The 24,649-nt window shown below is 41.3% G+C and overlaps 1 protein-coding gene across 1 annotated transcript in view; it reads right to left on the bottom strand.

Annotated features, from left to right (window-relative positions):
• LOC145417393 (hemicentin-1-like) overlaps positions 1-24,649 on the bottom strand; it is a 134,455-nt gene that overhangs the window by 9,541 nt on the left and 100,265 nt on the right. The window contains exons 3-4 of the mRNA XM_080286070.1: positions 19,490-19,700; positions 464-591 (exon numbers count right to left, since the gene is read on the bottom strand). Of these exons, the coding sequence (XP_080142196.1) occupies positions 464-591; positions 19,490-19,700 (339 nt within the window). The remainder of the gene's footprint in view (positions 1-463; positions 592-19,489; positions 19,701-24,649) is intronic.

The following is a 24,649-nucleotide window of genomic DNA, read 5'->3' as shown; positions in this document are numbered from 1 at the left end:
AAAACAATAAAATAAATTATACTTCCCTCGAGTTCAATCCAGGGCACCCCACTAACCATATAAATAAATAAATGAATAAATAAATAAATAAATCTGAATGTTGCTCTTTGCTGTCGTAAATATAAAAAGCGTTTTAAGACTATCAGCTGTCACTATCATAAGAGACGAAGTAAATTACACTATTATGGAGGTATCAAAAAATATTCCTCCCAGTTATTCATGCCAACCACCCCTGGATAACAGTTCATTCTGATATCCATCGTACTATTTCGATACCTCAGTACATTCAGTTCTTAGACTGGTGTGGTATTGTTGAAATCGCTACAAAGGTCTGAAAAAAAAAAAGTGTGATTGAATATTGAAATTGCTACAAAGGACATAGATTGCAATGTTGATGGTACTGCTGCTACTGATGATGATGGTGGTGATGATGATGATGATGATGATGATGATGATGACGTACCTCGCCATTGTGGTACCAGAAGATGTAGGCAGGTGGTTCAGGTCCATGAGCCACGACGCAGGTAAGGTTGATGGTGGAGCCCTTGTCCACGTGCATGTCAGGGGCACCCACGATGCTGGCCTGGGGGGCTGTAGGGGAAGAGAGGGGGCGTTAGTAGGGGTATTGTAGGGGGCAGAGGGGAGAAGGGGGGTGGAGACGTAGAGCTAGTACAGGGGAAAGAAAATGGAAATGAGGGAGGGGTTGTTGGTAGAGTATAAAGGAGTAGAAAGGAAAGTAAACAGCAGCAGGTCGAGTATTCCATTGGAGGCTGTTAGAGGGAATTCCATGACTTTCTCTTTCTGTGAGTAGGAGGTAAAGACTAGGAAAGTAAGAAGACTACCTCCGTCCCCCACCCCCCGGCACCAAACCCTCCTCCGATGCTGACAGGAAAAAGTGAGAAGGACCGCCACGCAGCATAGGAAAACTGTCATGGAAATTTCGGAAGATACGGGTCGGAAAGAGAGGGGACATTTACGGTAGGGGAGAAAGAGGGGAGGCGTTGGTAAGAAGAAACTAGAGGGGGTAAGGAGGCCCACGGCAGGGGAAGGGGAAGGAGAGGGGGACGCGTCAGTAGGACAAGGGCAGATGGGAGAGGAGCGGGGGACGTTGGTAGGATTAGGAGAAAGAGAAATAGAAGGAAAAATAGTGAGAGAATTAGAGAATACATTGAGGAAAAACAGTCAGAATTAATGCGTTCAGTGAGATGTCCAATAGTAAATCCTGACTTGACTGCACTGCAAGGAACTGAATTTCGTTAAGATACACCGATATTACGTAAACCATCGCAGCTCACCAATACATCAAGCGGAATTGAGACAGCCTTTACATAGGAACGGCTTCTTTGGTGGCACTTTAGAGTCGTGTGATCAGACCTGAAACTGCGAGGTGGAATAGAGACCCCAAGTTTTTATGGCGATCTTTGATGTATTAGTCGATGATTTAACGTACTGTATTTGGACTTCCTGTATGGTTGCTGATTGCGTTCTGTTATATGGGATGCAGGCTAACCATACGTAATAACCACAGGCGTTCCATAAATGATCATCAGAAATTAGGTGCTTTGCATTCCACTTCGCGATGATCGATTTAAGGATACGATGATTAGAGATTAATGAAGTCATTTGTTGATTCTGGGAGGAGTGCTGGGCGGGAACACGTTAATTTTTATCCATAGCCAAGTATAGAAAGCAAAGCCATCGTCCAATAACAAGACTATGCAGTGAGGGAGAGTAAGCTTTTAGAAGTCGTAAAGAGCAGGTTGGAAACGCAAAGGATATTTAGAGAAAGCTGATGAGATTAAGGATAAAGGTAGAATAAGATAAAAATGTAGATTGTCAAGCGAAAAGATTTTTGGAGTTCGGGTTCTAAGAAAAGGTAAAAGGTTGAGGGAAGTTTATTGGAGGTGTGATATTGGCAACGAGGTACTGGAGGCGGGGATGAGCAAAATTTACACAGAAACTGGGAGAGCCAATACGGTCATATCATCATCATCATCATCATCATCATCCTGACTCTGTTTCCACTGTTATTAATAGGGTGAACAACAGTGAATAAACAAGAACAGGAAAACAGAAAATTAGGAGAATTAAGAAGTGTTGCTGTGTGCAGGTGTGTGGGAGTGTAGGGTATCTGTGTGCAGTGTATTGAAGAGATATGAGCATAAATGGAAACGCCTTTTGAGATCTAGAGTTTGTGGTTTGTGTGTGTGTGTGTGTGTGTGTGTGTGTGTGTGTGTGTGTGTGTGTGTGTGTGTGTGTGTGTGTGTGCGCTGCAGATATGGGATATATATATATTAGTAAGTAGGGGTGAAGTAAAATATAAAAATAATTAAATCGAGAAAAAGAGCCAAGCTTGAGAGACTCTTTCAATAAGATCATATAATTTTTTAGTTTATTTCTTATCTCTAGTCGCCTATTGCTCACGTTTGGGAGAAAATTTTCAAGAGAGAGAGGTAATATACAAGCTTTATTAATCTCCTTACTATTAAATCATACTTCCCTGCCCAGTAAAATGCCTAGTAGAAGCAAGAATGAAATAGAAAAGTCTCTGTTTGTTTTTGTAAGCTGATCACAATCCGAAAACAAGGTTAGAGAGGAAGAGGAGGAGGAAGACAGATGAAGACAAAGAAAGAGGAATTGGAACGGGAGAAAAATGGGCCACTGGAGATTGTGAGGCCGGACTGGGGTAGAGGAGAGGATAAAAACAGAATTTATGAGGAAGGAAGGAATGCGGGAGAAGGAGGACGTGAAGGAAGAGACAAAGGATGATCAGAAAAATAGTGTGTGTGTGTGTGTGTGTGTGTGTGTGTGTGTGTGTGTAGTGAGTCTTAGATGCTCCAAATACTCGCAGACGATTTAGTGCAAGCTGCGGACGTTGAAATCACTCGCATATTAATCTGAGCCACTAGTACAAGTTTCCCTTCCATTCCATCTCTATGTCCTTTCCTTTCATCTTCACTTCAATATATCCTCTGATTCGTGTATTTAATTATTTTTCTGTCTATCTTCCCTCCCTCTCGTGAACACCCTTCTCCCCATCCAATTTTCTCTCCCTCAACACTCCTGCTCTGTTACCTCCCCTCTTCTCTTCACCCCATTATGTCCTCTAATTCGGCTGCTTTTTAAAATATCCTCTCCCCTCCCCTAACTCATTTTTTCTCCCCACTCAGCCAACAATCCATATCGTTCTCTCTCTCTCTCTCTCTCTCTCTGCTACTTTAAATGCTTTTCCGCCGCTATTTTTCTCCCCTTCGAGGCCACAGTAAAGCGTCATTAAACTCAACAAGAAGTGTATTGACGAAAAATCTCCTGGTCATCACAGTCAAGTTGAGGAACGTAAAGTCGACTCGAAATAAACTGGTAAAATGTTGTCCAAACTTTAATTCGCCTGGGGGGGATAGGGCGAAGGGAGGGGAGGGGGACTGTTGTTGGTAGGGGGATGGGGAGAAAAAAGGGAGGAAGGGAGACCTGGGGGGAGTGTTGTTGGTAGGGGATGGGGAGAAAAAAGGGAGGAAGGGAGACTTGAGGGGGGAGTGTTGTTGATAAGGGGATGGGGAGAAAAAAAGGGTGGAAGGGGGACTTGGAAAGAAGAGAAAGGGAAGGAGGGAGTGTTGTTGGTAGTAGGGATGGGGAGAAAAAAAGGGAAGAAGGGAGAAGACTAGGAGAGAAGAGAAAGAGGGAGAATGGAAGGATGGATGGAGGAGGAAAGTGGTAAGATGGGAGGAAGACAAGGGGAGGAAGGTAGGAAAATCGTAGGAGATGGGGAGGAACGATGTTGGGAGGTAGGGGAAAACGCGATAATGAGGGAGATTTGGAGAAAGGAAAGAAAAAAAGTGCCAGTTTTACCAAGGGAATGCAAGATGGTCTCCACATAACTAAACTACACTTAATTCTGTGGAAATTGCCATGATGCTTAATGAACATGAAAAAAACAAAAGATTAAAAAATTTGGTTTATTTTGACCTGTGACCCCTTTAAGATGCTTCAATAAAAAATATAAAGAGGGTGCCTGGGACTGTTAACGTAAGGAACAATTAAAGTTAAGAGCGAATTAGTGAGGACATAAAGGAATGACGCCAAGTTGAAAAGACGTGCGGAAAAAAGACGCGGGGGAAATACATTAACTCTCTGTATTTTGGTGTGGGGGCCTAAGAATATTATGAGAGTGGAGGAATGGGGAGGAGAGAAGTAGTTAGGGAATGGGAGAAGAAGGAAGGGAGGAAGATTTGGAGGAAGGAAAAAAAAGGAGGAAAAGAGGAGAGTAAGGTATAGAAACCACTAGGGGACTGGGAGGAAAGAGGAAGTTGGGAGATAGGAGGAAAAAGAGGAGGGAGGGAAGGAGACTTGAAGAGGAAACGGAGAAAATTGGTGATGGGGAAAGAAAGATGGAGGAGGGATGTGGGGGAATTGGAAGGAAGTGAGAGAGAGAGAGAGAGAGAGAGAGAGAGAGAGAGATAATGGGAACTTGGGAGGAAAGATAGACAAATGTGAGGGAAAATAGAGTAGATACTTAGAGAAAAGATTGAGAAAGGAGAGGGGAGAGGAAAGGGAGGAAAGAGGAAATAGGTGAAGTGGAGAAAAAGAGGGAGGGGAGGAATACTTGGAGGGAAAAAAAGGGGGGGCGGAGAATGGGGGTGGCAGAAGGAGAGGAGAAGAGGGTGATTCTGGAAGATTTATGGAGAAAAGTCAAGATGGTGGGTGGAGAGAGAGAGAGAGAGAGAGGTATACAGTATTTTCCATTCTCTCTTTACGCCCATATTTCTCACAGCCAACATCAAAAGGTGTGGGAAAGAGAGAAAATACAAGTAATTCTGTTTCTTTATAAATCCTGCTTTGTATCACAGTGTCAATTGCAAGGGGGATGAAATACATAAAATACAAGAGTCTGTTTTCCTGTTTCCTCCTTGTTCCTGTACAACCACGTCTTTCTGGCCCATTTCAAACTACTGTCCCATAATAATCCCTTCCACTTCATTTGTATGCCATTTTACTTGCGGTTTGGATCGCTGCATTAAAGGCAAGATATACAAAATACAGAATACACACGAGAAATACAGCAAAAACACCTTGGTACTTGCATCCCATACCATTGCCTGATCCCCCTTCCCCACCCAGCCTTCCCTTTCACCTCTCTTATCCAGTTCATCTTTTATTTCACGCCATCAAAGACAAGAAAGGAAAAATACAGAAACGCAAGAGAGAGACTAAAAATACACCCCGGGAACTGCATGTGTCAAGGGCTTAATGTGTGTGTGTGTGTGTGTGTGTGTGTGTGTGTGTGTGTGTGTGTGTGAAATACAGGAGAAAGACAAAATACAACCGGGTAACTGCATCTGTCAGGGGCTTAGTGCGTGTGTGTGTGTCTGTGTGTGTGTATGTGTGTGTGTGCGTCATCAGTGTGCTTACAAGCCTTCCTGTTCCTTCCTCTAACCTCTTTCTCGCCATTCATATATTCCTACATTCATTTTTCTTGGTCTTTCCGTCTCACCCTTGTCAACATTTACTTAATTTTATTAGTTTCTGTGTATCTCTTATTGCTTCCTTCACTGTTAAATCTCTCTTTCATTTCGTGGCTTACAAATGCCTCTCTTACGTTGTTTTGATTTCGTTTTTTTTTTTTTACCTTTTTACCATCTGTTTCTGTTTATCCACTTAATTTCCTCTCCTAATTCTCTTTTCCATTTTTCTCGTTTTATTATTTTCATTCATTCTTTTCTTTTACCTTCCAGTGAACTTCTAGGCCTTTTTCATGCTCTGGATTCTCATATTCTTGGCTTACTTCTCCATTTCCTCCTTGTTTATCTTTCTTTAATAAATACTCTTCATTTTCCACTATTTTAAGGTACCAGTAACTATTTATTTTCCCTTGGTATTTTTTTTCCATTATTTCCTGTCTGTCTTTCTCACTGCTCTACTCTTTCCCATTTCCTCTTCCGATGGGCTTCTGTCTTTCTTGTGTGTGTGTGTGTGTGTGTGTGTGTGTGTGTGTGTGTGTGTGTGTGTGTGTGTGTGTGTGTGTGTGTGTGTGTGTGTGCTTTGTCTAAATTCTTTCGGCGGCTTTATTTTCACGTCATCATCTGTAACGCAAGTCCTTGTGTGACAGTGTTTGTTATCCTTCCTTTTGTCTTGTTAATTTTACTCATTCTTTTCCTCCTGCGTTTTTCTTACTTGTTTTCTCTTGCTTGCTTTCTCTTGCTTGTTTCCTTTCTTGTCTTTGTTTATTTGTCCTTACGCTACGAAACTCTCCTTTGAACTTAAAAAAAAATATGTAAATAAATCTTTTGGAAATCAAGAACAAAAAAAATATATGTTATGGCACTAACTGCTTTTAACAAACTATTTCATTCTATACAACACGTCTCGCCGATATTTGAGAGAGAGAGAGAGAGAGAGAGAGAGAGAGAGAGAGAGAGGATAAGAAGAAGAAGAAGAAGAAGAAGGAGGAGGAGGAGGAGGAGGAGGAGGAGGAAAAGTCCCTGCCAAGTTGAATAAAATTTTGATGGTAAAAGCATGAATTCAAAAAAAACAAATACGTAAAATATCAAATTAATTTTTAAGCCTATATTCTCGTCGGCTTATAAGCTCCCTAACACCTATTCCTAAGTCATTTATTTTCCTTATTACACCGTACTGTTCTATTCTGTGTTATATAATTCATTCAATCATCCCCATAACCTGCATAAATTAAGTGGAAAAAGATATTAATTAGCCATGTCCAAAAAATAAATCGCTGTGAAAATGGGACTACGCTACTTGGACATTTAATGGGAAGGTGACCAATTGAAAAAGTTGAATTGCGTTGCTCCACTTTCTCAGCGATTTATTCTAGTTTGAGCTTCTTAACCCACTAAATCACCAGGCGTCATTCGGTTATATGGGTACGTATTGAATGATTTCCTGGTTTACAAGAAACCTTTTGGCTTGCCACTCAGTGTAAAGTCACCTGAATGCAAACTACATTGAGTGAGTGGATGGCAGGCGTCCCCCCTCACGTAATGAAAATCGGTGCCACAGAAATAATCAGAATTTTTACTCAGGAAATTGTTGCCCACGACCGACGAGTAAAAGAAATGCATTGGCTCTGTCCCCACCTCAAGAGGGATTGGGCACAGTGGAGAGAGAGAGAGAGAGAGAGAGAGAGAGAGAGAGAGAGAGAGAGAGAGAGAGAGAGAGTTAAATTACTTTCATTCAGATATGCATGTCGCCTTTTCCCAATATATCAGAATTTTCCTGTGTATTGCGTGTAAGTAGAGAGAAAGAGAGAGAGATGGATAGTTAAATTGCATTCATTAAAACGTGTATGTCACCTTTTCCATTATATCAAAATTTTTCTGTGTAAGAGTATTCATAGCAGTGGAAGCCTGTCTCTCTCGCCACCACCACCCTGGGAATCTGTCACTTTCAGCCTTAAATGTTTCTCACTTAAGGGCCAAAGTGCCACTACATTTGCCCTCTACTGCTCCGGCCCTTTTATGAACGTCTACTTCTTCCTTTCTTTCTCTGCTTGAAGTTTTAAGAATTTTGCGTTCCACCTCTCTCTCTCTCTCTCTCTCTCTCTGCCAGCCTCTCAACTTCACTCTCTTTCCCTCCCTCCCTCCCTCCCTCCCTTCCTCATTTCTCTCCTTCCTCCAGGCCCCTCAATTTCCTTCTTTCCCCCTCCGCCTCTTATTTTCGTCCAACTTTCTTCTTCTCTTTACATATTTCTCTTAAACGTCTCTCATCTCCTGCTCCTCGTTTTTCATTCCATTATATTGCACAGTTTTCATCATTTCTTTACCATTTTTTTTTATCTTTTTGTCTCGACCTCTTAGTTATCATTAAGAATCTCATCCTCCTGTGAAACAGTGATAAGAAAATCGTCTAAGTCGCTTAAACTGAACATCTTAATTGCCCTTATCATGAAATTGTAAAGGGATTCAGTATTAAAACTCCAGTGCCCTTTTGATCCAATTTTAGATGAAGAAAATTTCTGATATAAGCTGGAATAATACATGAAGGAAGATCGTGGTCATGAGAAGATTAATATATATTTTTGTGTTCTTTTCGTCATTGCTTAACTTTCTTCAGCATATTTTCTCAGTCTTGCCTCGCCCCAAGCATTATTTTTCCCATGTTCCTTTCTGTTTAGGTCTTTGCTCTGCTTCCTTTCTCTTCTTCATAATTCTTTGCCTTTACCTCCTTTTCGTTTTCATAATATTTCATTGTCAATATCCCTTGCATATTTCACATGTCTTTTCTCCCCTGTAGTTTTTAAGTCTGCATCCTTCCCTTTTCTTTTCCTTCCAGCATTCATCTTCTACCATATTTTTTCCCCATTTTCATGATAAGAATCTTTCCTTATATTTTAATCAGGTATCATTTCCTTTTCACCTTCCTCTATATTTTAGATTTTTCCTCGTCGCCATCCCTCCTCATTTCCTTTTTTCCCTGCGTTTATGTAAAATTCTTTGTGTTTCTCATCCATAGCTTGTGTTTTTCTGTATTCTGTCCCTTATTTCTCTCTCTCTCTCTCTCTCTCTCTCTCTCTCTCTCTCTCTCTCTCTCTCTCTCTCTCAAACCCCTGTATCATCCTTGCCTCATTTCTGTCTTCCCTTTATCCTCGCCATCTCGTTCACACCCACCCCTCATCCCACATTTTGTCTCCTATCTCTTTTTGCCTTTCACATAATTTCTCCCTCCTCATTCTCGCTCGTTCCCCACCAGGCCTTCCTCGTAACTTAATGCCCCATAAACTATCTCACTCATACCACATTCTCGCTCCGACACGCTTCTCATACTCATTCCTTACCTCTCCCCATATCACCCTGTCACTCCCCTCATACCGACATCCACATACATACAAGGAAAAACCATGTAGACCACTCATACATACACACATACATACATACATGCATGCACATATACAAAGCATATATACACAGCCATGTTCCAAGTTTTTCTGGTACATACATATCCAGACAGACGCACATACAAAGAGGCTCAAAGGTTTACAAAAGCATACACACAAGATAAACACACACGCACAAATAGAAAAATACTTACACACACACACACACACACACACACACACACACACACACACAATCATGATATATATATATATATATATATATATATATTTTTTCTCTCACACACACACACACACACACACACACACACACACACACACACACACACACACACACACACACACACACACCCACGCCCACCTGTCAGGCCACTCTTTCACACATTTACACAAGCACACCACCAACTTTGCACATTCTTATTATGTCCTTCTCAAACACTCACGCACTCAAAGAATTTCCTTTCATGTCGCAGCCACGTTCCGTCACCACCCACACACACACACACACACACACACACACACACACACACACACACACACACACACACACACACACACACACACACACACACACACACACACTCTCTCTCTCTCTCTCTCTCTCTCTCTCTCTCTCTCTCTCTCTCAACATACGTAGCCACACTGACGAATATTTTTTTTCTGTATTTTTGTTACTGACGTCAAGGGACGTTTATTCAATTTCATTTTTATTCACACTCGTCTCTACATTCACATTCACATACTTCTCGAACCTAGTACACAGCCACACATTGACGAATACACTCTCTCTGAATTTAGACAGATACAGCATTGAAATACGTAAATGAATAAATAAATAAAACTAAGTAAAGTGTGTAACATCAATTTTATATGTCGTCATATATGTGGGATGTGCATGGAAGTTGTGTATTATTCATCTTTATGTGGTGCTATGTGCATGTGAGATAAGTGTTAGTCAGCCTTATACGTTGCTCTTTGTGTGTCTGTGTTATATGTGTTGCTGTATTAATGGCTGTGTGTTACTGCGTGTTAGTCAGCTTTATACTATGCTGTTTATGTGTCTATGTTGTATGTGTTGCTGTTTTAATGGCTGTGCTACTGTGTGATACTCAGCTTTATACGGTGCTGTTTGTGTCTGTGTTGTGTGTGTTGCTGTTTTACTGGCTGTGTGTTACTGTGCGTTAGTCAGCTTTATACTTTGCTGTTTATGTGTCTGTTGTATGTGTTGCTGTTTTGCTGGCTGTGTGCTACTGTATGTGATGGATTCGTGCTACATGTGTCAGTTACATTACCTGAAACTAGACTGTGTTGTGTAGCGTCATAATTGGCGTTCTGTGGTGTCGTGTTGGTGTTATTGGACCCAGTGGTGTTACGCAACGCCCATTACTTGATACGTTCAGTCCTATGATCTTATGACTCTGGTATGTAAATGTCTGCAGTTATTATGGTGGTCATCATCATCATCATCACCATTTGCACCACCACTACTACCACCACCACCATCATCATCATCATCATCATCATCATCATCATCATCGTCAACATTTGCATCACCACCACCACGATCACCACCACCACCATCATCATCATCATCATCATCATCATCATCATCATCATCATCATCATTATAATTTCCCTGTTGTAAATTGATGGACATTACACACACACACACACACACACACACACACACACACACATACAGAGAGAGAGAGAGAGAGAGAGAGAGAGAAACAAGACGAGATGTGAGTGTGTGTGTGTGTGTGTGTGTGTGTGTGTGTGTGTGTGTGTGTGTGCGTGCGTATGCGTGCGTGCGTGCTTGCGTGCGTGCTCGCGAACTGACGAAGGCCTCGATGATATCAAGTTCCGCCCCTTCTCCCACCACCACTTCTTTCATGTCCTCATTTCCCAAAGTCCACGGAAAGTTGACTGGAGTCGGAGCAAAGTTAACGGGGATGAATGAAGCTGGCCAACATCCGTATCAGAGTGCTTCTCAGGCTGACTGACTGGATTCTTATTTATGTATGTTTATGTCTCACTGCTTTTTATTAATGCATGTGGCTCTTTCATTCGTCTTGATAAAATCCTTTGATACTGACAGCTGCATAGGAAAAGTTCTCCGCGTATCTGCAGCCAAATGCGTCAGTATCTAGCTATTTTCAGTAATACATTATATATATATTATCAAGGCATGAGGTTGTTGGTATGAGGGTGTGGGTATATTTTCGGTCTTAGGAAAAAAAGTTGCACCCTAAGACCGATTGAAAAAGAATTATTATATTGGTTCATTACTGTTGACAGATAGATAGATAGTGTGTGTGTGTGTGTGTGTGTGTGTGTGTGTGTGTGTGTGTGTGTGTGTGTGTGTGTGACCATCTTGGTCATTAAAACAACTTTCACGTTACCAGTGAGATGAAAAGCGATACCCTCCGTTCCCAGTGACTGAATTCCACTAATGCAGAATCTGGGTTCCGTAATCATATTCGCTGCGAAATATATAAAGTTTGCCAATTTTGTTTAGTCTGGATTTTGCTCACAAGTATCTCCCACCCCGACAAGGTTTCTCCCCTTGGCCTGAATTCCCGTAGACTTAGGTTATCTTGCCCCTCCTTCCTAGGTTTTGATGATAATATCTGAAGCATATAACTACGATATTTTGTGTCTGGCCTCCTACTACCTGCTACTAACACTGGTAACTACACTTTGTATCGTGGGGAGAAGGCTGATCACTTTCAACACGTGTGTCCTAAAATGTCCATCAGAACTAGGAGCTTTTAAGATTTATTATACGGCCCTAATATACTACAGAGGTCAAGTATGCATAAGTTTCTTTATACGAAGTGCCAGGGAGTCTTCTAAAACCGCGAAAATATTGATCCTTTGCCCTCTCTCTGCATAATACTCGTACCCTTCCACCTCTCTCTTCACCTGTCTCAAATATTACACCCCTCCCATCCTTACCACCCTCAAACAGCCACCCCATTCCCTCCTAACTTCTCTAACACTCCCTTCTGCCCTTCCCCTCTCCCCTTTCTCTCTTCACGTGTCATTAACATCACCCCACCTCCATCCTTACCACCCCCAAACGGCCACCTCCCTCCCTTCCTAACCTTCCTAACACCTCCCTCCGCCCTTTTTAACATCACTAACACTTTTTCTGCCCTTCCTTACCTCCCTAGCGCCTCCATCCCCCTTCCCCTCTCCTTAATAGTGCCGTCTCACGAAACCTGATCTATCCTTGAGTCACAAAGTCGAAAGATTATACCCCATTTCTCGAGGGAGCGAAGCCGGGAGTGTGAAGGCACGCAAGATTTATGCACGATTCGCAATACACTCTCAACCTGGGGCAATACCGTAGCACTGTACTTTGCGCTGCTTACTCTTGCCTAATGGTAGTAACGCGAATACTTAAATCTTACCTAATTATGGTTATGCGTGTGTAATAGTGATACCTAACAGTGTTCTTATATACTTCAACGCTAGTTTCTTCTACGTAATAAGAACACTAACACTTTTAATTTTATTTTTTGCACAGTCATAACACCACTTTTTCACTTTGAGACGGTATTTTGGGGGTAATTGCAATACCGGGAATACTCAGGTCGTGTCTGATAGTTATAAAAAGATTACTTTGCACGTGGCTACCCGTGCGTAAGAGTAATACTGTACTTAACATTGTAGTCTCTAACTCTCATCCTGTTACTCTTGCATAACAGTAATACGGAAAATCTTTAAATTTGTCGTTCAAAATAATAAAAATAATAATAATGTTGATAATAATAATGATAATGATGATATGATGACAATGATGATTAATAATAATAATAATAATAATAATAGTAATAATAATAATAGCAGTACTAATACTACTTCATCATCTGCTACTACTACTACTGCTACTGCTGCTACTAATACCACTACTACTACTACAACTACTACAGTACTACTGATAATGATAATAATAATAATAATAATAATAATAATAAACTATACTTTTTCATGCTACGAATACCAAGCACTGTAAATAAATACTTTGAGCTGTACTCTAATTGGAATACCCAGAATAATTAATTACTCGCATTAAAGTAATATCTAGTAGCACTGTGCTTTTGTACTAGAACTGATTACTCTGGTTACTCTGGCGTAATAATAATGGTAGTATTGTAATTTGAACCCTATTTTACAAGGCAAGAATACCAGTTACCAACCCTCCTGTTTAATATTAATCTTTCAGTATTTTGACGTTATTTACATTTCCAATTCCGCCTGAGGGTAAAATTGCGCTAAGGAGTGACTTTGAAAATCAGGGCTGACCACATCACTGCAAAATTGGTCTGGCCACACTTGCTGGAGCATGTGATCGACAGGGTGAAAGGAAGCACCGGGTTAGAGCTGCTGCAATATCCGAGTGTGGACGTTGGACGAACCTCTGAGCCTCGTTTCCTCTTGTCGATCACATGTTTGGAGCCTCATGTGAACAAAAGTTGTTAGTGATAGCCAGACTAAGGTAAACAACACGTCTTTGTAGTCTGGGGTTAAAACTAATGCTAAATTATTATCAGTTCTTTCACTACGATTATATTAATTAAGTGAGCAAAATCTTGTGCCTTTCCCCAAGAAGATTATAAGCCATTGCCACCAACTGCGGGAAAATCGCCAATGCCAACACTGTACACTGATTAGGTTACCCGTGCATAATAGGAATACCACAGACAACGGCATTATGGTAATTGACACACGAGGCACTGGCAGGAAATAATTGGTGGTATGGTAATGGTCTGCCGGTGCATAATTCAATAACAGGCTAGGTGGTGGTGTGATGTGGTGGTGGTGTGAGGTGTGGTAGTGGTGGTGTGGTGGTGGTGTGAGGTGTGGTAGTGGTGGGTGTGGGGTGTGTTGTGGTGTGAGGTGTGGTGGTGAGTTTGTTGTGGTGGTGGTGTGGTGGTGGTGTGGTGGTTGTGTAAGGTGTGGTAGTGGTGGGTGTGGGGTGTGTTGTGGTGTGAGATGTGGTGGTGTGTTGTTGTGGTGGTGGTGTGGTGATTATGAGATGAGATGTTGTGAGGTGTGGTAGTTGTGGTATGACGGTAGTTGTCGTCATGGTAGTGGTGGTGGTACGGTAGATAGTGGTAAAAGTGGTAGTGCAGTAGAAGTGGTAGTGGCAGAGGAGATAAGGCAGCGGCGGTGGCGGTGGTGGTGGTGGTGGTGGTGGTGTGTTTTTGTGGTGGGAAGGATGATATTGGTCGTTCAGTGGAGTCTTTATTGACCCATCTGTGTGATTCTACTTATGACCGGAATTTATCGTGGTTTCCGCTGACTGTGGTGGTGGTGGTGGTTGTGGTGGTGAGTTTATTGATGGTGTTAGAGGCTGGTAATAGTGTGGTGGTGGTGGTGGTGTTTGTGGTTCTGCTTGTGGATATTGTGGTGACGATGGATGTTGTGGTGGTGGTAGTGCTTGTGGTGGCTGTGGAGTTGGTTGTTGTGGTGGTGGTGATGGTGGTTGTGGTGGTAATTACGGTAATGGTGGTGGTATACTGTATGCAATAGGAGTGGTAGTTGTTATCATGGTGTTAGTAGTAGTAGTAATAGTAGTAGTAGTAGTAGTAGTGGCTGTTTTAGCCTTATTGGAAGGTTTAGTTGTTATTACAGGGATAGGTGATGAGAAAAGTAGTTGATGTATGTGGTAGTGATACTGATAATTACTGTGTGTGTGTGTGTGTGTGTGTGTGGTTGATTTCGTGAGTGTTGTTCGTAAAGTGGATTGAGGCTGGTGTGATTTGCGAATATTGGTATTTTTTTTCTGTTATCGACGTCTCTATATCTGTCGAGTGGTAATGTTTTTTGTTTGGATAAGATTATTCTCACGTATTTTTTTCTCCCGTGGATTAAGGAAGCGATCGAAATGAATCCAATATATCAGCTGAGGGTTGTGGTAAAGGTACAATCGCTGTCATAAGTTAGGATACGCATGAAGTTGTGTTGTGTGCTGTTGTGTCCATTGCTGGTTGGATGTGGAACTGATTCACTTACTCCTTGGTCCACATAATATCTTCAGCGCATCAAGCAGTGAGTGAAAAATGTCCATATTTCAACAGCAGTGAGCAGAACAGTAGGCAAGACCCTGTGTGTATCCAAACGTATGAAGGCTATTGTAGAGTACATGGAAAAATTGTAATAAAAAATAAGAGAAGACAAGTGTAGAAATATTTGGTGAGTGATGATCATGATTTCCAGAGTTGTAGAGAAAATGTGAATATGATGCAGTAAATCAGTCAAACTGAACAAAGCGCGTAGGATGAACTACAAGGTGTTAATTCAGTGGATTTATATTATGGATATGTAAATACAATGCAACAGGGTGAACGCACAGGGCTTATGGAAGTCGTTTCATGTCCACTGTGTCGGGGGAGAGTTGCTAATGCTGTAAATTGTTTGTGTGATGGTAGCGTGGCACATATAAGAGTAGATGAATGATTAGGCACATGTAAGAGTAGATGAATGATTAGGCACATGTAAGAGTAGATGTATGATTAGGCACATGCAAGAATAGATAGATGATTAGGCACGTGTTAGAGTGGATGAATGATTAGGCACATGCAAGAGTAGATGAATGATTAGGCACATGTAAGAGTAGATGAATGATTAGGCATATGTAAGAGTAGATGAATGATTAGGCACATGTAAGAATAGATAGATGATTAGGCACATGCAAAGTAGGTGAATGATTAGGCACTTGTTAGAGTGGATGAATGATTAGGCACATGCAAGAGTAGATGAAGGATTGACTGAGTGGTTCGGAATTAATGCAATATGAAATGGTAAAAGTACTGATGGAAAAGTCAAACTTTGAGAATAATTACGGAATATTATGTCACTGTTTATTTATATATTTATTTATTCATTGCACAGTTAGCAATAGTAGCATCATTTTGGAGGGTCATACTGTTGTGATGAAACAAGTGGCCTTATGAATTATGGTAATTTTGCCCAGGAGCCAAATGTAATTAGGAGAAAAATGTAATAATATGAGGCCAGTATGTATCCTGTACAGGTGACATTCCAGCTGTAATTGCTTGTGTACACGGCGCATTTCCGTACATCATAGCTAATGGTTGTCCTCTGCCCTGGATATTACACGCCATAGTCCATCAAGGGGTGGGGGCCTGGGGGAATGAGAGAGAGAGAGAGAGAGAGAGAGAGAGAGAGACCTACCTATCTAATTTCCTATTATTTTTATTGTCTACCCGCTTAATCATCTGCCTATTTACTTACCTTGCGTGCATACCTCCTGCATATATACTTGCCTACTGACCTACCTAAAGATAATCCTTTACCTACCTCTATACATATGTACTAAAACTCACACATTACATACCTGCTTAATACATTTACTCAACTGTTTCATTGCATTTTTATTTACTGCCTGGAAACTTACCTACTTATCGACTTACCTACTTACATAACCACTACCTAACAACTTACCTACGTACCTACTAACATACCTGCTTACTCACCTGCCCTATATTGACTATAGGGCAGACTCGACCTCACAAACAGGTCGATGCAAGGGAAATGACTGGTGACCATTACCCTCGTCGTAATGATTCTCTCTCTCTCTCTCTCTCTCTCTCTCTCTCTCTCTCTCTCTCCTCAGCTTACGTAATGCTTTCATCTATATTTTTTTCTCATTCGTGCACTTAACAAACTCGTAAGTCAAAAGTTCTTTCGGTGGTGCCTGTATTGACTTAACACTGTATTATGGTTGGCACGGAAGGATTGATAGCACCTTCTCCTTAGCGATTTAGTCTGCATCTCACATCTTAGTATTCTACTATTTGTTGTGTGTTTATTAATTGCATTGGGGTAGTGTTTATGATGATGATGATAGCCTCTCCAGTACAGTGTCACTTATTTATGATGATGATGATGATGATGATGATGATGATTATTATTAATAGTATAATCATCATCATTAGTAGTAGTTGTAGAGTAGTACCGTAGTAGTAGTAGTAGTATCACCATCATCATACTTATTATTATTATTATTATTATTATAATCATCATCATTAGTAGTAGTTGTAGAGTAGTAGTAGTAGTAGTAGTAGTAGTATCACCATTATCATTCTTATTATTATTGTTATTATTACTATTGTTATTATTATTGTTATTATTATTATTATTATTATTATTATTATTATTACTGGTTCACCTTACCTGAGACTTTACGAACTGTACAGTATATAACCATAAAATAAACTGTATAGTAATATACACTGATATAGGAGTATTCAAAATTAGAGCACTCTCTGAAACCAAAAAGAAATTGTCTGTTACTCTGATGAATGGTATATAAGCTTCTGGCCTTTGGTTCCTTCTTCCTTGCATAAAAAAAAAAAAAAGGTAAGGGGAGCGAACGGGTTAAAAATCTATCAGTATATTCTTTGGTAAGGTATGCTCTTTATATAGATATACTCTCGATATACTCTGCCGTAGTTAAAGAGAAGAAATATTTTGGAGCAGTTGATGAATTGAATCGCTGACGAGGAGGCGTGACGAACCTAACGCCACTAAAAATAAGGCTTCCCTCAAAGACCTCGTTTCATAACATTCATACATCAGCAAAACTCACGTGGATTTCTTATAATCAATGCGTGTCGAGTGGAAGTGTTGCCTGAGAGAGAGAGAGAGAGAGAGAGAGAATGTGCTTTCCTTTGCCCTTACTCTAACATATTTACGGTCGAATCCCCCTCGTAACTTAGATTTCTTTCTGCAGGAAGATAATTTTTCTCAACCAGCTGAGATTTCTTTTTGTAGGAGGAACAGGAGACATGGGAAGGCTTGGCCCTCTCATTTCCATATCCCTCCTGGAAATACAAGCCAGAGTTACGATAGACATTTGATCCGAAGGTTTCAGAAATCCACCCCATGCTTGGAACTTATAGATTTTCGGTTTCCTGTTCATATACGGTTCTGACTATATCATTTTTACACGAACCTGGCCCAGATCTGACAACCCACCACCATATATGTTGTAACAATGGATTTAGCACAGGAATATGGTGCTCGTCACGAAGAAGTGCTACCGAGTGGAGGTAGAAGTGTAGTATTGCCCTGTTCTGTTCTCCAGCTATGTGAAATTAACCACAAAAGGGCGAAAATCTGGGCCAAGTTAGAGGAAAAACTCTATAGGTCATAGGACAAAAGTTGACTCTTAGCACATTTTGTTTTTCGTTTCTTTTCACCTTATTATTCACTAAATTTTGCTTATGCAGTGTTTGATGGCTGTATACATAAAGACCAACGTAGTCTTACACCACTTAACCTTAGGACAGTTTATAAATTCACAGTCCCTGTCGAACGAGGTATGTGCTTTCCTTCAGCCGTGGTAAGCCTGCGTGTAACATAATATATATTTCTGTTTACACTTTCGGTTCCCCATCCGTCTCTGTTATTTGGCCAGTCGTCGTTGCATCGGCTGGTAATCAATAGGCCTTCAGGTTCGATCCCATAGTGGTATAATTATAACACGTACCCCTTCGTGTTAAGGTTAGGGTGGGTTGGTTTGGGTTCGGTGGAGTTAGCTTAAGTTAGATTAGGTTAGGTTGGGTTAGGTTAGGTTAGGTTAGGTTAGGTTAAAAAGAAGGCATTAATGGAGATTATAATGTGAAAAGCTGTTCTAAGCCTCGGTGCGACTCAACAAGATGCAAATTATATGGAAGGACATATTACTTGCATCCTTTCCGAATGTCCGCCATGATTGTAGTGTTGATTCTATGACAGTGGCCGCTCTGATCGCAAGACGAATATGTTACCACTTGTCTACCGTTGAACCATGAAAAGAATTAAATGTAAAATAGGAAAATATATACAGTTACCCACCTAGCATGGAAATTAGGTCATGGAAGAATTTTGCTTATATGAAAAAAGGAGGAAGCAGTGTAAGAAATACGAAAGAGAAATATATATATATATATATATATGAAAATTTAACATAATATGCAAGATAATTAAGATATATAAGAATTCTGCTGATATGAAAAAGGGGAGGGGCAGTGTAAGAAATAAGAAAGAAGACCAAGGCAGTAAGTGAAGCACCAATTGTTGTTTATGAGGGTGATGTTGAGTACACCATTACGTGCTAGTACTACCTTCACGCTGGCAAGGGATCATTTGTCTTGGCATACTACTCTGCTACACATTTATCATTCTCTTTATAGCTTGCTGGTATTCTGACTTCTGTAATTTATTCTTTTCATAATATTTTTCGCCATTTTTTTTTATTTTGGTTTTGTAATCGTTCCTTCCTTTTTCATTCTTTTCTTTCACTGTTCTTCATTTGGTAATCTTGCTCCCTTCTTACATGTATATGTATATTTTTGTGTGTATGTATGTATGTATTCCTACCAAAAACACTGTGGTGGAGAAAGAAGGGGTTTGGTGGACTGGATATAATACTGAGATGGGAAGTGTATCATACGACGTACAAGAGAAGTAAAGACAGCGATGTGCCCTCTGTACTCACCTTGTATGTTGAGACAGACGTGCAAGGTATTGAGAATTTTGGTGGGGTAAATGTATGAGGACGCAGTTCACTTGTAAGATGCATCATGTGACAAAGACAGCAGGTAAATGTCACAGTAAACTCACCAAACACGTTGAGGTACACCTGGTATGACTTGACAGGCTTTGTTGACACCTGACACTCGTACACCCCTGAGTCTCGCACTTGGGCGTAGCTGATCTTGAGAATCCAGTCCTGAGAGTCCGGAGAGTGTATCACCTCGAATCGCTGGTCCGTGGTGTAAGTGTACCGCCCCACCGTCAGGATGTGTAGGTCCCGCTGTCTGATCCACGACACCTGGGGATGGGTCAAGGTGTGTTAGGGTGTGCTAAGGTGGGTTATATGGTGTATCGATGGGTGTTGGGGGAGGGGATGTGTGAGAGGCGTATTTAGATGTGTTAAGGTGTTTTATATGGTGTGTTGATGTGTTTGGTTTTGGTGAAGATGTGTAGTAGTGTAGTGAACGTGTCAAGGAGTAAATGCAGGTAGATGTGGACGAAACAGGTGTAGTTAAATAATATAAAGCCCTCCATAAATTTAGCAGCTGTTCGTCCTAGAAAAAAAAAATAACGGCTCTATTTACATACGAGACTCAGAGCAGTATTTAATAACAATGCAGTATTATTTGGAATGACACTGTATATACTGCAAATAGAAAAGAAAAATGTCCGCTGCATTACGCATTTTAATTAAGAGTTTCTACTTTAATTTTACTGAATATAATTTTTCTCTTATATTTCAGGTACAGCTTATGAGATACCAAGATATGTATGCTCAAACACCTGGAGGTCAAGATGCTGTTATTTCAGTAATGGTGAGTATAATTGTGATACAGATGATGTGGTGTAGATTATATTGTAATGCATCTCTCTCTCTCTCTCTCTCTCTCTCTCTCTCTCTCTCTCTCTCTCTCTCTCTCTCTCTTATCTATCTATCTATCTATCTGTCTATATCTTTAGACAGATGCCTTAATCCTGGAGGGGGTGACCATGAACAAATCGCCTCCATTCACCCTACCCTCCGCCAAATGGTTGCTTTCCGTCGAACCCTCACAGTATGCTTTAGGCAGTGCTGTATAAGCGCTGCAATAACGATAATGCAATACAGATAATGTGGTTTACCGTCGATGATATTTAGGCGTCGTGATGGAAGATACCGGTATATGATGCAGGAATTATATTATGCGTAAGGGGTATAGGTATTGTGAGATAATGATAGTTAAGCTGATATAAAGAATGCTATATGGCCTAGAGGAATGCTATAGGACTGAGGTGATGATTAGGCGACGTGGTGGAAATTCGTTGTAGGGATTTCGTTATACGATGACTGACGTAGACGATGTGACATAGAGATGTAGGAAACGCAGTATAAACAGTTTCGTTCGTAGAAGGTAAACAAAAAGATACTTCCCCCTCTCCATCCTGTCTATCTCCCCTTCCTCTACCCCCTCACTTCCCCACCTCTCCATCCCCTCTCTCCACCTCCCTACCTCTCCTTCCCCCACCCTCACTTCCTTAATTTCTCTTTCCCTCTTCCCATAATTTCCCTACTTCCCCTTCCGCCTTACCCCTCACGGTGCTATAAAGGGCTAATTTAAAAGACTAAATGCTTGATCAACACGCGTACAAGAAGCAACACTTAAGGAGGTACCCCGTTATTGATGACGTTGGGGGGAAAATGGTCTGCCTCATAATATACCCATAAGGTCATCAGTAACAGTAGCGCCGTAACAGTAGAAAATTGGGCTTATGTTGATTTAGCCCTGAGCACTCAAAATTAGCCCAAGAATATCCATTTTGAAGTATGGTGCATTTTTTTTTTTTTCGGGGACACATAGAATGATTTTGGCCTGATCATAACCTGAAGTGTAAACAGTGACTGAGCATTTCTGTGTGTGTGTGTGTGTGTGTGTGTGTGTGTGTGTGTGTGTGTGTGTGTGTGTGATCCACGAGCGGGAAGATGCAACTAATCCAATGATCCTCTGCGTATGGTGCGTCTAATCTAATACACAGCCTGAAGTTAGGCCTCTTGTGTGTTTATGTAGCCCTCTCGAGTTGGGGGTCGGGGTTGGAGAGAAGAGAGAGAGGAGGAGGAAGGGGTTTAAAGAAGAGGAACGGAGTGAAAAAAGAAGAAGAGAGTAAAAAAAGAAGTGGATTGGCAAGGTGTTGAGAAAGAAGAGGAGGAGAAAAGAGGTGATGGGAAGAAAAGGAGTGGAATGGAGATGGGAAGGAAGAGGAGGAGGGCGATGGTGATGAGGAAGATGGAGGTAAGAAAGAAAAGGTTGGAATGAAAAGAGGAGGATGGAAGAAATTAAGCGAAAGAAGAGGATGAGGGACAGGGTGATTTGGGAAAGAGGACCAGGAAGAAAATTTTGACGGGAAGAAGGGAAAGTGATAAAAAAAGAAGAGGATGAGATTAAGAGAAGAGGATGGGCAATGTGAAGAGAAAGAGGTGAAAGAAGACCGTGATGGGAAAGAAGAGATTAAGAAGAGGAATGGATTGGTGCTGGGAAAGAGGAGAAAGGGAATAAAGAGGATGGAAAAGGGAAAGAAAAGAAAACAGTGGAGAAGGTAACACGTAAGAAGAGGAAGTAGAGAAGAAAGGGAAGGTTGACAAGAGGAATACATCAAAAGAAGAGGAAATGATTAAAGGTAAAAGAGAAAGATATTGGTGATGGGAGGGGAGAGGAAGGAAGTATTAATGTGAGAGAAGGAGGTTAATTGTTAATTGATAAAATGAAACAACGAGGAAGGGACGGCTGGTGACAGAGAAATAACAAATATAAGATGAAGGACTAAACACACACACACACACACACACACACACACACACACACACACACACACACACACACACACACACACACACACAGGGGGAGAGAGAGTACCTTTCCTTTGGGTGCTTAAGACTGTATGCATAGCCGCATTAGCATTGTGTGTGTGTGTGTGTGTGTACTTTTTCTTTCGGTGCTTAAGACGGTATACATAGCCGCATTAGCATTGTGTGTGTGTGTGTGTGTGTGTGTGTGTGTGTGTGTGTGTGTGTGTGTGTGTGTGTGTGTGTGTGTGTGTGTACTTTTATCCTTACTTTTGCCTTAAAACAGAGAACACAGTCACAGCCTTCCTTAAAACAAAATTGATCCTGACAATATTAATAGTTATGTTGTTGTTTGTTTACTCATTTGAAGGCACACAGTCTCTCTCTCTCTCTCTCTCTCTCTCTCTCTCTGATTAGGCCAAGTTTAATCACAGGTGACAGGTGGACGGAGTTAATTAGAGGCGTGTAACCGCATTAGGACCGGGGTGTTGCCTCTCTCTCTCTCCTCACCTCGCCAGCTGGAACAGTGGAAAGCCTGTAGGGACGATCTGAATCCTAGAAATTAACGTTTATTACACTTTGGCTACTTTTCGACGAGTTTGCTCAGTTCAGGAAAATCCCTTGAGAGGTTAATGAAGGCTAAAGCTGACCTCTCCAGTCCGAAAAATTATTCTGTGTTGTATAAAACTGTTTAGAAATAGCAATAATGTAGAAGAATCTTGTCCCCAGTTATTAGGATATCTTTGAACTGTTCCCTGTCCCAGCCGTGAATCGAACCCGCGTCCACTGGAACAACAGGCTCTGTATAAACCCTTTAACCCCGAGGACGTTTTCTAAAAGTTATTCCTGCTACCTACTGACGTCATTTCCTTTTGAGCTCAGGGGAGAGTAAAATCACATTAGGCAGGTAATAGTGACGCATGAAATCATTGGGGCCATTTACAGCTGAAGGCGCATACAGTCAATTTCTTTCACCTGCCGAAACCATCCCACTCAACTCCTGTACTACGTCGTCTATAGATCTATCTGTCCATCTGTTTATCCACCAGTAGTAGTAATAGTAGTTGTAATAGTAGTAGTAGTAGTAGTAGTAGGAGTAGTAGTAATAGCAGTATTTGGAACTCCAGGCTCATCTCCATGTGAACCCCGTGGACTGTGGGTTGAAGTCGCTCCCATCCTCCTCCCAGGGGTATAGGGAAGGAATTAAGGGACGTTTGTATAACTGGGCAGCTCCACCACCCAGATATATCAGCGCCACCACCTGAAGGCGTCCCTCGCAGGTGTACAGAATATAAACGCTGGTCTTCTAAATTACCCCTCAGTAACTTCCACGTAATCACCAGGCGGGGACGTCGAGGTGCGGGGCCATAAATCTTCGGCAGATCAACTTAACTTGGCATATTTTCCTGGCCACTGTTTGCCCATTAAGAGTAATCAGCCGCTCACGTCGGCCTGGGTCGCGTACTCGGTGACTTCAGCAACTCAAGCCGAGAAAGTTATATACATTAATTCCTACTACTTCTGCTAGTACTACAGCCACTACTACTACTACTACTACTGCTGCTGCTACTACTACTGCAACTACTACTACTACTACTACTACTACTACTACTACTACTACTACTGCAACTACTACTACTACTACTACTACTACCCGCCACCACGACAGGTTTTCGACAGCTTAAAGGAGAGCCCGAAGACTTTATTTACACTTATTTTTGCTACTACCACAGAATTGCATTAATAGAACGCCGATGTAGTGAGTTAAAAGTTACTGGATGCGGGAGCTTCGGGGTCCTTCCGTTGATGTCCATGGTGTGTTGTCAAAATTACCAGCTGCTCAACCACATAAAATAATATTCACATGTCATTCAAAAATAAATCGCATGGGAAAGATATTAGCGAGATCTTCTTTACGCACGTGAATTGTGACTATATCGCTGTTATTTTGTTCACTTCACGTCTGGACATACTCTTTACGGCGGGCATACAACACCCGTCTACCCACGCAGTCTTGTGCATTTTCTGTCCTGCTGTCTGATACAAGAGTTAATCCTGTACTCTGAGTCTTTCGTGTACACAACCGGTCAGCTTTTAAATTGTGTGCGTTAGCCTCTCTCTCTTTGCCTGTGACCTCTAGGCTCCCTAGCACCTCTTAAGTAGCGATTTATTCTTGAATGTGTCTTATTAATATCCTTTTGTACGTTGTTTATGCAGAGTATTACGATGTTTAAAAGATTTGTATGACACAATGGAAGAGTAAGGTGTAACAAACAAAATAAATCGCTTAAGAAAAGGTGTTAAGAAGCTTTATTAACCGACGAGAATGCCACCCAATGTCTCCGGGCGTCTCGAAATAACCAGTCCTTGACTTTGGCTTTTTCCTGAATTATTTTCTTTTATTGGACGAATTTTGCTGCTTCTCAGCC

This window comes from Coenobita brevimanus, chromosome 110 (assembly GCF_032717465.1).
Source record: "Coenobita brevimanus isolate Jiangsu-jjx chromosome 110, ASM3271746v2, whole genome shotgun sequence".
Taxonomy (NCBI): Eukaryota; Metazoa; Arthropoda; class Malacostraca; order Decapoda; family Coenobitidae; genus Coenobita; species Coenobita brevimanus.
Note: the sequence above shows the minus strand (reverse complement) of the source record. Positions and strands in the feature narration are given on the sequence as shown.